This window comes from Rattus rattus, chromosome 3, assembly GCF_011064425.1.
Source record: "Rattus rattus isolate New Zealand chromosome 3, Rrattus_CSIRO_v1, whole genome shotgun sequence".
Lineage (NCBI taxonomy): Eukaryota > Metazoa > Chordata > Mammalia > Rodentia > Muridae > Rattus > Rattus rattus.
The window spans coordinates 73,573,692-73,588,097 of NC_046156.1; the positions used below are offsets into that span (position 1 = coordinate 73,573,692).

The window sequence follows — 14,406 nt, forward strand, 5'->3', positions numbered from 1 at the left end:
GGCTGGGGATATTGCTAAAGGATGTATCTTAAAACGCTCACCTAGTGTTTAAGAGATCCATCCCAAATACCACCTAAAAAGAAGTTATCTTTTCATAGCTATGCGTTTGGGCCAGTCTGGAGCCAGGGAGTCTTCACCTCATTCAAGTCAGAGGCCTGCAGTGCACAGGGAATACCAACCTGTACAGAGAACTCTGGATTCCCATGTCCTTTAAACGTCCTTAAATACAATTACTAAAATTGACCAGGAATTTGTTTTTAGGCTTAGGGGAGATTTTAATTTATTTTATGGTTTTGGTTTTGGTTTGCTCGTTTTTTCAACAATCTCAGTGTGTATCCCATACCCGCTTCAAACGTGCAGTCCTCCACTCGCTGAGATTACCGGGTTGTGGCACCACACTTTGAAGACAGGAGTCTTGTCTAAAATGGCTTCCCTCCTTTAAGTCCTTGTTTGTATGAAGATAGAGGGGCTTTCCTAAAGCGCCCATCTTCTCTCTCAACCACCCCACCCACCACAAACACCAGTTTCTATTCTACCAGGGCAGGGCCCAAGGAGTTGGCAGTGTTTGAAATAAAACATTACTTCTTCTCATAAAGGAATTTTATTTTTACCTAAAATAGTCAGATCCTTACAGTCAGTGAACACTTCTTGACACGATCACAATCAAGTCTGTCTCTGTGGCCATTCTAAACAAGTCTGTCCTGGTTCCATGAGGCTTTTGGAACATGAGGGGAACTTGAACCATAATGTCCATCCACAGATGCCTCATACATCAGTTTATTTGTACAGCATATGACCTCAGCAGCCACCCTCCCAGCCCGTGCCTAGTGACCATTTGTAGTAATGGTTCCTTACGCCCTCTGCATGTCATGTCCTTCCACCATGACACAGCAGACAGCCGAAGCTACACCTCTCTCTTCATGACTCACAGAGGCCAAATCAGAGGTCGGGCTAAACTGCTTAAAACTGAAGAAAGCCTTACTTGTGGTTCCATTTGCATGCAGAACACATCTCCTCTGGCCAAGATACACAGTGATTTTCTTTTCGTTTCTTAAGGGGCTGCAGCCTTGCGGTAATATCTGGAATACTCTATGGATCTACCTTTGTGCCGATCATTTACATCAAGGATCACAGCAAAAGGAATGACAGCATATACGCAGGCGCTAGCCAGTATGGTGAGTGAGGAGCTTTCCTGCCCATGTTCCAGTAATAGAAAAAAGAGCTATGATCAAGAAAAAAGAGCTATGATCAAGAAAAAAGAGCTATGATCAAGTCAGCACTGCTGTGTGCATTTGTCTTTTCATTTGTAAGTGGTGACTTAGAAGGCACCAGGAATAAAGGTAGCAGTGGACATTGAAGTATTTTCCTGGGATCTGTAATATATAAATGGAATCAACTATATGGTCAGGATTCACTTCCACTGCTGGGATCTCAGCACGGCATTCCCAGCTTCCCAATAAAATTCAGAGATTATGAAGATCCATTAGTGTTAATAGCATGACTTCTGGGAAGCCATGTATTGGGTGCTTTTAAAAAGTTAAGGTAGACAGGAGCCTGATATAGCTGTCTCCTGAGAGGCTCAGCCAGAGCCTAACAAATGCAGAGGCAAATGCTCACAGCCAATCATTGAACTCAGAACAGGGTCCCCATTGGAGGAGAAAGGATTGAAGGAGCTGAAGGGGTTTGCAACCCCATAAGAATAACAATACCAACCAACCAGAGTTCCCAGGGACTAAACCACCACCCAAAGAGTACACATGGAAGGGCCCATGGCTCCAGCTGCATATGTAGCAGAGGATGGCCTTGTTGGCACCAATGGGAGGAGAAGCCATTGGTCCTGCCAAGGCTGGACCCCCTCAGTGTAGGGGAATGTGAAGGCTTAGAGGCGGTGAGGGTGGGTGGTTGGGTGGGAGAAAGGGGATAACATTTGAGATGTAAATTAAAATATCCAATAAATAAAATAGAATAAAATAAAAAGTTAAGATATAGCATACAGTATTCTCACACCAACTAAATGTCAAAATATAAGCCTGTTCAAGCACACAGTGGTCTATCTGAAAGGGTCAGCATAATATGCCTCCAGTTCTAAAATCAGTATCTCGAAGCAAACTGAACATTCTGTGCAACAACTATGGGTTAACTGAAGGGGAGATGAGAAGATCTTCTGTAGGGGTCTTGTAACTCCGTGGAAACACAGCATTCTTAAGGAAGAAGCAAAAAGGAGAAAGTGAACTTATGGATTATGTGACGTAGAAAAAAAAAGTCAATGTGATTCGTTAACTAGATAAGAGAGAAATTTGAAATGTAGAACTCTTAAGAAGCACATAAGACAGGAAAGTCACATGCTCAAGGCCAGTTGAGTCCCCACAGGGAGAACTTGAGTTGTCGTTGAGGTTTGAACTGACCAATGATCTTGAAGCTGCTGTCTCCTAATCCTTTCTGTACTTGGCTCCGTGGGCAGTACTAAAGCCTTCTACTGACCTCCTTTATTTTAAGGTCTTTATGCAAAATTATTTTTAGATTTTTTCTTTTTAAAATATAATGATTAAAGGAAAACTTAATCGAAGGAAGGAGAAAAAAATAGGGAAAAAAACAGAACCAACAGAGAGTTTGACATCTTGTGGAATACTTGTACACTTGCCTGAAATAAGCCATGAATTTGCCTCTCAGAGTTCTCATGGCCACAAGGGAAATCAATTCAGTCCCAGAAGTCAGTGAACAGAGATAAAAACAATTGACTGTTCAGGCAGAAAGCCCCTCCCTCCTGGTCCTAGGACATAATAAACAATGCCCGCAACTGTCGTTTCCTATCAATAGACAATGCGTTTTTAGGTGTTGTTCTTACAACTCTGTATGACACAGTGGACAGGAGCAGACTTTATTCCCGTTTGTTAAACAGTAATCCTCAGTGGGCCTTCCCCTGGTCTTGTTTAACAGCACATCTGTATCATGCGCTCTGTTATAAGGTCTTTTGCAGAAACCAGCTGGTTAGCCCCTATTGCAACTGACACCTTTGCAGTTCACAGCTGAAAACTATTAAATCGGAGAGCTATCAAGCAGGTTTCAAGAGCCCCATATCAATGAGGAAGAACTCGCCTTTGTGGTCTGTGCTTTTAAAGCACGGTTACGACATCCTTTTACGGATAGATGGATGGATTTTGTTTCTACGGTCTACAGTGTGATTTTGGGTTTAGAAGAAAAGATAGGCGTGCGGTTCAAGTCTTCCTCCATGAGCACACCCCCCATCCTTGTCAAGACTGTAGGTGAAAGAATCGTTGACTCCAAGGTAGATTTCCTAGCCAAGCTCCTGCAGTGCACCCATCTGGGTGGCACAGTGCCATCTGCTCAGGCTGTCAGTGATATTAGGGTCCCCAGGATGGGCCACCATTGTGTGTCATAACCCGTCCCCACCTTGAAACTAGTTTGTTGTAAGCAGTTAGACAAAGCTGTCTTTGGAATAACTTCCAACACTTAAGACCTCCAGCTCAGCTGTCATCTGCGACAGAAGTGCTGATCACAGAGTGGATCAGCAGACCTTGGAGTTTGGTGACACACAAGTGTCCAGTTTTAATCCACATTCTCCCTCTGGGCTACATCAAGATTTAGCACAGTTGCTACTCTCCATAGTGAAAATAGGGCTGGATGCCTATTTCTTCTTGAAAGACTGCTTGACATCATCGTCAGATACTCTTCAGTTTTCTTACTGAGAATTCCGGGGTTATAGGGAACGTATACCTGATAGACTCCTGCCACAGTTAACTTACTTACCATTTTTCTGGACTCTAAATCCGTTTATTAAGATTCGAAACAGTGCATTAGAGATTCAGGATAATTAGGTATAATGAATGGTCCTGCACATTTAAGGCTAGTTTCTGTGAGTTTGCTTTTATGTCCAGAAATTAAAACATGTTGAGGTGGCTAAAATGGTGTTTGCATTTTGTCATCCACGTTTGCAGATTTAGACTACGTTTTCGCGCACTCCAGCGGCATCTTTCTTACAAGCACAGTCTACTTTGTGGCCTACAGTGTAGCCATGAAAAGTAGGCCAAAGCTGTATCCAGAAGCAGTCTTACCAGGTAAGGAGTACTAACTACAAAATCTTATTGTTCTGTGTAAGTGCCAGGCCCACTAAATGAACTTGAATAATCATTAGAGGGGAGGGGGAGATCTCAGAGATGGGGAGGAGGGGAGAGAGAGAGAGAGAGACTGAGACTTAAGTGTCCTGGCTCAGTTCATCATAAAATAGGAAGCACTGAAAATAAATTAATGAATAAATGAATAAATAAATAAATAAATAAATAAATAAGCAAGAAAGAAACTGTATACAAGACATTATATTAGTATAGACCCTAAATTGTCAAAACATTAATTTCCATGTTTCTTTTGTTAAAGGCTCTTCTATTAGGGTCATCAGTTTTTTTTCTACCATTTTAAGATCGGTGTTACAAGCCAGCTCCCCGTGCCTGTATTATAATGAGAGAAGTATCAAGAGATAAGAGTCTGAAATCACTTAGAAAAGTAGTTTATCCAAAAAGTTCAAAAGGAATAAAAGTTTCTGGAGTGTTAACAGAAAGTGTGTTTTGGGTCATAATCCTTTAGTCATTAACTGTTATAGTAAGAGTTTCTCATTAAAGAGTTTAGCATGATTCAGTATGGCATGAATATCCACAAATAGATATTTTTACATAAAATAGCGAATCTGATTATTTTGAGTGTCTGGTTGATAAGCAACAGTAGTGTTTATTTAAGTCGTGGAGGTGTTAACTGCGGATTACTTAGCTAGGGTTCTCATTTAAAGGATGGGAGTCTGTCCTTCCCAGCTCAGTTCCAGTCCCAACCTCACTCTGCAGGATGTATCAGATGTGGTGTTTGCTAAATCCCTCTTCCTTCCTCACTCCCTACCTCAGCTCCTCCTTAATGTCCAAAAAGGGAATAACTCATCATCGTCCTCACAGCAGCCTAGAGCAGAGGAATCACTCTCCTTCTAAAGTGACCACGAAGCATTAGCTCAAGTCCAGTGTTGTTTGTAGGAAGGCTTTATCCATGTGCTTTCTTTCCCATTCCCTGGTGCAGGAGGTGTAGGAGGGCCTCAGCAGAGGACCACATGCCTCCCACATATGTTCCTTGTGTTCCAGGCTTCCTGTCAGGGGTGCTGTGGGCCATCGCCACCTGCTGCTGGTTCATAGCCAACCACTCACTGAGCGCTGTGATCAGCTTTCCCATCATCACTGCTGTAAGTGGCCAGTTTCCTGGGTTCTTTTTACACTAGAAATAGACAAATTGCCACTCTCTAGTCGACATGTGCTTGGTTGCTAAGAAGCAAACGTTTATAACCTCTTTTTAACAGGTTTGCAAATGCCCAATTTTCTACACCCCCCAAATGTTCCCTTCCGTCGTTTTACCTAATGACATCTGGGATACATTATAATTTTCTACTCATGACTCTCTCAGGCTCTTTTGTGTGACACTGTATAAATGTAATGTGAGATAAAAAGTTCTTCAAACTCCTCTTGGCCCTCCCTGTGTGTCTCTGGGTTGAGGAAGTTTGCAGAAATTATGATGACATTAATCATAGGAACTGCTGTCTGCGTCCGTGGGTTCTGAGGGCTTAATTATGTGAAACACAGGGAACAGCAAAAACCAAAATGCTTATTCGGACATAACATAAGTAATGCCAAAGTCATCCCTACTGTGAAGATAACAGAGTTGAGGCACCAGCAAGAGGAGTGCTCCCAGGATCACAGAACTGGTGGAAACCAGAACTTCTAAGAACAGTTCCCACAGATCCTGTGGGCCCCCGGCTAATCATTACCTTAGATAGCCTCAGGTCTTTTCCTTCTATAGCTATATATAAAAATAAAACCATGTAAGCAAGCAATGGGAGTCCCTGGAGGCCATGGCAAGAGTGAAAAAAGTATATGTGTATACTTTTATATGTATGTGTGTGTATACATATATATGTATAGATGTATGTATATATGTGTGTGTGCGTGTATATATGCATTTTCCTTAAGGATCTTATCACTATTATATGTAATTATATTTATGCACATGTGCCTGAGTAGATCCCCCTGGAGCTGGAGTTGCAGGCAGTTGTGAGCCGTGCAACATAGACGTTGGGAACAGAGCTCGGGTCCTCAGCTAGAGCAATCAGGGGCCTTGCCTTTGAGCCTCCAGCCCTGTGTCCCTCTCTTCTGACCAGTCCTTCTCCTGATCCCTAAATAGTCGTCACAGACATTCCTTCTTTAAGTCATTTAGTAGCACACCTGTGTAACCCTTAAAAAAACTAGTCTAAAACAGATTTCATAAAGGCTTGGTGTGGGCTTCAAACAATATTTTGTTTGTTTCCAAGACGGTGTCTTTGTAGCTAGCCCAAGCTGGTCTCAAATTTAAAATCCTCCTGCATTAGCCTCCAGAATTTTAGAAATCACAGCTATGCCTCACCAAGCCTGGCTCACACAGCGTGTGAGCGAAGTAAATTCAAGTAAACTCTAAGTGGTTTTCTGTTTTGTTTAAAAAGCTTACATGTTGGCATGAAAGGAAATGCCTAATTCTGCAAGTCTCGACAGAATCAAAGTCTTTACAGAAGAAAGGAGGAGAGGGAGGAGGAAGGAAGACCCCATTCCCCAGTGCGTGGATCCCCTCTCTCTGTTTCCTTTCTGCCCTGGTAATTCTAAAACTAAATATCTCATTCAGGTTTCGTTCCCTTTTCACTACTAGTACCTACGTATCAGGCATCACGCTAAGCACATCAGGTTGTCCTCCTAAGACAGCAGCAAACCCACGTTCCCTTTCAAAGGCTGACTCAGAGGCCAACTTGTATTATTTTACAAAAGGACAATACTCAGTTCGAGCGTCCCAAGCCGTTGGCGCTGCTGTGAAATGGTCTCCCTCTCCATGGCTCTCCTTCGCCTGGGCTGTACAATACGTTAGCCCAGTATCACTCCTAAAACCAGGTATATCTTCACAGCAGTGCTCAGAGCAAGGCTTACGGGGCGATTAAAACAGTCATCAGGTCGGAGGCTTCAGAGACCAGTGGCGCCCGATGGTCCTTTCTTCTGTGGAGGGAAATTCATTTTCAGAATGAAGAGGATAAAGCGCGGCGAGGAACTAGTGTAATATTGGTGTTTCCGCCCACCCTCGCCAGGCGTGCGCGTGCTTCATTTGAGTTGGACTCCTGGGATCAGCACTTTGCAAATCTAATGTAAGGCGGTTCCTTTGACCTATTTCTCTGGCCCCTTTGATGCTGACTTCGCAGATGGTGATAAATGGAGAACAAGGCATTTTTACTGCTTCCCTGACATGCTAGAAGCAGGGAGTCAAACTTTATTGGGCCAGCCCTGTAGACAGTGGGGGTAGCGCAGGGAGAGAGAACACTGTGGAATTGTTTATTGAAGCTCTTCCAGAGTCCCTGCAGGACTTGAAGAGGAGTCATTAAAATTCTGCTCTGGTCTGTCGTCTTCACAGACAGCACAGCTAAGCCAACTCCACTGTTTGCCTTGCTGGTGAAAAATATTCAGACCGGATCTGAACAGCTTCCCATTTTCAGATGATAGACATGTGCCTTTCCTCGTTTCTTCTCATTTCCCATTTTGTATACTTTCTTCACTCCTGTCCTTGCCTCCAGGGACTCGCTCTGCTTGCTTACATGGTTCGTTTTTGTATGTAGCTACCTTTAGTGTCCCTTTGGGTTCAGTGTGAGACAGAGTTCTTTGGTCTCCATGGGGGCCTGGTACCGCCATTGTCTGTCAAAGACGCCCTTGCTTCATTGAGGAGATGAGATCATGGAGCTAATGCTGGGAAAACGTGAGGCGTCTTCGTATACTTTATCCTGTCCGTCTCTCTTTATGTGTCTAGGAAGTACATCGAGAGAGAAACAAGCTATGTGTTTATTTTAAGAGAGGAAGGTTGTTTCTCTTCTCTTTTTTGGTTTGTTGTTTGGTTTGTTTTTGTTGGGTTTTTTGTTTTGTTTTGTTTCTGTATTTAGGTTTAAAACCAGGACTTCCCACACATGAGGGAAGCGCTGTACACTGAGGTGTAGCTCCTCCCCTTCAAACACTGCTCTACCTTTTTAGACAGTTTTGCAAGGCTAGCCAGGCTGGCTTTGAACTCAGTCTTTAACCCTGGCAAGGCATCAACTTTCAGTCCTCCTGCCTTAGCTCCCCAGGTATCCAGGATTACACACCCACACTACAGGGCCTGACTAGAAGAGTTTATCACAAGCAGATCACATTAAATAAAATTGTTTGATGTGATAAAATATTACAGTATCATCAAAATAATAGCAATAATGACTGTGAAGACAAAACAGCAAAAAAGAAACAAAGAAACAAAAAAGAATTTTTGGATCTTTGTGAAGCTAAAGGGCTCCCCCTTCCCCCCAAAAAATTTATGTTGTTTGTAGCTTACTGTATTTTTCTAGGGTGCAATTATATTTAAAAAATTTAATAAAATTAACATTTTTTTAATTTAAGGGTCCTGGACTTATTGCTGCACTTTGGGGGATCTTCATGTTCAAGGAAATACAGGTAAGGATGAGAAATGATGGCTGTCCCAGAATCTCCATCTCCTTTAGGAAATTGAGAACTATGGATAGATACTTAGATTCAAAGGGTTAGCAGACCCCATGAGAACATCATTCTTCTGTTATGAGATGGGATGGGGCTTAGCCAAGTGCTCCCACAGTCGGGCGTATGGCACTTAATAACCAAAAGCTCAGATTTTAAATTTAATTGCATCAACTTACTTCTAATTCACTAAGTCCATCTGGAGAGCCTGTGAATATATTTCTTCTTTAAACAAAGTTACTGAGTGCCTGTTCTGAACTAGTACTAGTAGTACTAGTTTAAGACTTGTGAAAACCAAGACAAGGACTTTAGGAGACCTAAAGCACTAGTGTGGGACTAACATACATGGGAGTGTGTACAGCAGAAGCTGCCCCCCGCCTCCTGGCAGCTCCAGGTGCTGGACTGCACTAGGAGAGAATTGGATACAGTTTCTAGTACTGAGGGTCTCCCAAAGTCAGACAGCTTACCTGGCCTAGGCCCACCTTACCAAGCTCTGATCAGAGACAAATTAATGTATTCAAACCTGATTCCTTATTAAATTGCAAGAAGAGTATGTAAAATTTAAGTCTTGAATTACATGTTAAGGGTATTACTAACTCTTAGAAATAGTTTTTAAATGGGATGCTGTGTCCCTAGGACTCTCTGGTTACCCAGCCTAGCCTCGGTGACAAGGCCACTAAGGTGGGAAGCGTATCTAGAATTAGTAAGGCATTATCCTGGTGTTACTTTGGAGTGGGCAGATCTTCCTTACAGTGTCCAAAGTCTATCTGTACGAAGGGGTGAGTGACCACTACTACAGTCCTTCAGAAGGAACAGCCAAGACAAAGAGGATGCTGGGAACCATTCTATGTGGAAAATGGCTTAAGGGGCAAAGACGTTGTCCAGAAAGCATGCTCAGGGACAGGAGATTGCTGTTTCTCAGTGTTTGAGGGTTTAATCTCAGGAGGGAGCTATTGAAATAGATCTATGCGTACCCCTGAAGATAGATCTCATGGAAATGAAATATGTCTGCTTACGGCAGGAAGGTATTTCTTTGAGACTCAGGCGGTGACTCAGACGGTGACTGAGCTGCATTAAGAGGAGGCTGCTCATGTCACACACAGTAGCAAAAGCGAATAACCTTCTTCACACCTCTCTCCATCTCTTTAGACCTGTCTCCACCATGCCATCGGTGTCCCATCTTTTTCGAAGACTAGGGTCTCCTTACATTCATTCCTCCCACCTGTTTCACATTCCTCCGAAAGAAGTGTAGACTTTCCAGAACGCAGATCTAACATTTCAACACCCACATCTTCCTGCTCCTTTAATACCTTCTTATTTCTTGAAAAGTTAAGACCTATAGGCTTTTGAGTACACAGCAGGCCATTCCCCCCATCCCCACTGTCTTGGGATTTTATTGCTGTGAACAGACACTATGACCACAGCAAAGGAGCACGGTTAACTGGAGCTTAGTCCATTATCAGCACGGTGAGAGCCACAGCGGCACACAAGCAGACATGGTGCGGGAAAGGAGCTGAGAGTTCTACAAGCAGCAGGAAGGGGACTGCCACACTGGGTGTGGCTTGAGCATCCGAGACCTTAAGACCCGCCCACAGGGCCACACTTCCCCCAGTGAAGTCACACCTACTCCAGCAAGGCCACACGTCCTACTAGTGTCACTCCCAATGGGTCCTTGAGGGCTATTCATTCATTCGAACCACCACACTCACTTTCATGCTCCCACCTGTGCTTACTCCCGGCATACTGAAACCAGCCTGGGAACAGCCATACTTCCTAAGAACAACATAAAATTCTTTCCTCTAGTAATCTCACCTTGCTTCTCCCATTTTCTTGGGCAACACCTAAGGATCGGAAACCCAGCTCCACTCTCCAAGCCAGTTCCATGAAGATAGATACAAACAATGTGATAGTTGCTCGTTAAAAGCCCTCAGCCTGTCTTCGCCTGCAATGTCCCTTTGTTTCTCAGGGTGTGGACTGAGGGTGCTCACGTATGCTTATTCAGTGCATGAATGAGAAAGGCTATTGCAGGTTTTCTCCGGAGCCGGGAGAGGACAAAAAAGAAGGGGGGAGGGGAGGCAGGCCAGCATACCAATAGCCAGAGCATATGATGCAGCAAAGATCTGTGATCCATGACAGTCTTTTTAAAATATACATGTTGCAAATTCAAATTTGATTCAAGCTTTACTCAATGCGACCGTTCTTGTTTTTATTACTCAGGGTCTCCGGAACTACTTGCTACTGATGCTTGCCTTCTGCATCGTCTTGGCGGGGGCCTTGTGCACCGCGTTTTCTAAAATTTAGCTATTCACAGCAAGAGCAGCAGATGGCAGCGGCGGCTAGGAGGAGGCCTCTGCCGCACAAGCTACTACTGGGACAGCCGTGCTGTGACACAGTGGATCTCTGCCGCTCTGGGAACGAATGGACAAATGACTGTTTACCCCACAAACGTGAGAAGGAAGGGAGAGCAGGTTCCAGCCCGGCACGGATGAAAACTCCTTCCGATGAGCTGTTGACGAAGGCTGGACCTCGCTGGGTGGCTGCATTTTTGGGTGTCTGCCGGTGCTGGCTTTATCAATGTCTACTTAATATTATAGTCCAGAAAATAGGATGGGGTTTGTACAAAGGAAATTACCATCCGAATTTATAATTTATTAATAAAGAGGGGCAAAAATCAATACTTTCTCAGTTGAGGGGAGGAACAGAGGCATACCATGTGGGAGGGGATTTAAATTCAAAGCTAGCAGCCCCTTTGCTGGAAAAAGTAAATGTCACAGTTGCTACCTGAATGTTTAAAAGGCCAGCTCATTAGTTCCAGCCAAAAATTAGTACTTTAATACTGCTCGACTCTTTACATTGCCTGACCTTCTCAGCTCAAAATGTTTTGGTAATTACTCTAGATAAAACCGATCCTCAGGGGCAAGTCACCACCACTCATACGTACGTGTGATACAATGCATACATTCACAAGGGTACATACGTGTGCAGGTTCCAGAGTTGCTAAAATAAAACATTGTAGCTCATCAGTTTCAATTTAAAGGAAACGGACTTGTTTGACTGCAGAACTATTTTATGTGTGTGTCCCTAAACACAGTTACTTTAAAAAAGAGTCATTTTAGCTGGAAGTGTTTGTTTTGAGCCTGTTTCAACTGATTTCCAGGAGACAAAGGAATGTAGCAAGTGCATTGATTTGATTCTTTAAGGGAAAAAACCTGCAAGCACATTGGTCACTACCATGGCCGCTGCACCCTTAATACAGTAATGGGGTTTGGCTGTGCCTTTTACCCGCTCCCTCCGGACACTGCAGCACTTTGCTATGCCAGAGAAACAGAAGAGCATCCTGCACCTACCTGCGCTTAGACCTGGGACGCTCCATTTGAGTGATGTGGCTTTGGACTGAGCGCTCCACGTGGTGTGCTTCCTGTAAAAGAGGGTTAATGATCGTATGTGCCTTGGATTCTGTCGTTTAAATCTGCAGTATGTTCAAAAATGTCTCCTTGCCTGACAAACACTCTAAGCTGGTTTACTATTTGTTACTACTTGTTAATCAAGGGGAAACAAAGTTTACAGATAGGAAAATCTTAGAACTTATAAAAACTACTGGACTTACCACCCTCATCCCAGTTACACTTTGTCTTGCCAAATCAGAAACATCACTGGAGTCCCTTCTAATCATCGAATTCCTCACACAAATATTTGACAATAATAATGTCTTTTACCTATTTCAGTTTTTACTTGAAATGTCATTGAATTGTGATGATATGACAACTTCTGAATAAACTTATGACAGAAAATCTATTTTTTTTCTTCTTTAGATATATTTTAGAATTTCATGGTGGGCAGCCTTTAATTCTTTGTGAGGTTGCCAATTTTATACAGAAAGTAAGGCAAAAAAACAATGTTTTGCAGGGGACAAAAAACAATAAAAGAAAAAGGGGGCCCCTTATTCCACCCCAAGCAATCCAAACACTGGCTACAATGTTAATAACAGTACTGTAGGAGAAACAAGCCTCTCCAAAACGGTCATCAAGCCATTTACTGTCCCTGGTCATGTGACAGGGGCAGATCTGCCACTTGCTGGCATTTGACAGATTCTGTGTCTTTTGAAACAGGGGCGTGCGGTTATTCGGAAAGGAGAGGCAGTGGGCTGGTGAGCTGAGGGGATGCGGTTATTAGAAAAGGAGAGGCAGTGGGCTGGTGAGCTGAGGGGAAGGCTCAAACAGTGCTGGCTGGAAGCCACCGGACCCTTCTAATCAAGAGCGTAGCACACGTTTCTCGTAGGCTCCACGTGTTGTAGGCGGCCTCGTGGGGAAGGGTTTCCAATCCTCTCTGCCCTGTGTGTTCATTTTGATGTAGGTTTTGGTGTCTGTCTGTCTGTCTGTCTGTCTGTCTTTGCCTCTCCTCTCCTGCCAGTTTTGCAATCTCCACATTATCCATTCACCCTTAGAGGTGAGGTTTTGAGGTTTTAATTTCCCTAAAGCCAGAACCAGCAGACAGGATGATCCAAAACAGCCAGATTCTGCTGTTTTGATCTTTTCAAGTTTTGCTTTCTACTGTACCTTAATGAAAATGACAATCGTATTTGTTCCAAAGAGCTCCTGCCCCCTTGTGTCCAGAGACAGAACTGCATAAAGTAAAAGGACACACCCAGTAAGGCTGATCTTCACATTGTGAGACATGCAGGAGAAAATAAGCAATCTTAGGCATAGCAATCTAGCACTTCCTTCTTTACTCCTGATTAACTTCACTTAGGTGACTGACTACTATACCTGTTGGTGCTAAAGTCACACTGAGTTGGAAAAAGTTAAGTTGTACAACCTTGTATTCAGCATGATACCCTTAAAGAAAATTGCTAGTGATCAAAGTGACCCATATGAAGATTTATATTAAACATTAAAGCCAATGTGTCACCAGGTGGTGTCGGGGCACCTCTTTAGTCCCAGCACGTGGGAGGTGGAAGCATGCAGATCTCTCTGTTCTACAGAGCAAGTTCCAGGACAGCCAGGGATACACAGAGAAACCCTGCCTCAAAAAGGCAGATAAAAAAGCAAAATAAATAAGCAAAGACAGTGTGTCCAGCTCATAGAGATAGCTTTTTTGGACCTGGAAGGAGATTGGCATGTCAATGTTGGAGGAAAGAAAAGCTGTTCACATTAAGCAATCATGCTTAGATTTGTTACTTATGACACGTTTTTGGTATCTTTTGACACATTTTATATTTTTTGTCTTTTGTAACTTTTAAGATTTAAAAGAACTGGAGCAGGAGGGCACAGGACTTCTCTCGGGTATAGACAATAAAGTTGAGTCTTTGGGTTGAAAATAAGCAAATGTGGATAAAGAGGAAAACAGCCCCGGTGTCCTGGCAGAGTAAGTCAGTCCTGTGCAAGGTTACTATACACATTCTCGGAGCTCTAACGCGACTGAGGGCCAGCCCATGTGAACAGTCAGCCCATTATACTCACACGCTATCTCCAGAGCAGCCCTTTGTAAGCTCGCACACGGGCACTTACAGCTCTGTCAGAACCCATGGACAAGACAGAGCACTGAGACGGTCTCCTTTTCCAGAACGGGTGCACATTTCCCCGCGTCTGTTTCTGTGCTCCATCGAGCCTTCCCGTTCGACCCAGACGCCCCCTGCTATGCTTCCAAGTATTGCAAACTGAGGAATGCATTTGAAATCCACCTTTTCATCCGCCCCGTGTCTGTCACAGATAAGGGAACTGCCTCATCGCCAGCATCACAGGCTTCTAGACTTCAAACCCTTCATAACCCTCCCCAAGTCCAGGGGCATCCTGACGTCACCAGACATTTCTATTATCTTGTAGTTTCCCCTCACTGTTGT

At 43.6% G+C, this 14,406-nt stretch overlaps 1 protein-coding gene across 1 annotated transcript in view; it reads left to right on the top strand.

Annotated features, from left to right (window-relative positions):
- Tmem144 (transmembrane protein 144) overlaps positions 1-12,362 on the top strand; it is a 31,133-nt gene extending 18,771 nt beyond the window's left edge. The window contains exons 8-12 of the mRNA XM_032898204.1: positions 1,057-1,175; positions 3,957-4,076; positions 5,136-5,233; positions 8,475-8,528; positions 10,785-12,362. Coding sequence (XP_032754095.1) covers positions 1,057-1,175; positions 3,957-4,076; positions 5,136-5,233; positions 8,475-8,528; positions 10,785-10,868 — 475 coding nt within the window. The 3' untranslated portion in view covers positions 10,869-12,362. The remainder of the gene's footprint in view (positions 1-1,056; positions 1,176-3,956; positions 4,077-5,135; positions 5,234-8,474; positions 8,529-10,784) is intronic.
- The last annotated feature ends 2,044 nt before the right edge of the window (positions 12,363-14,406 follow it).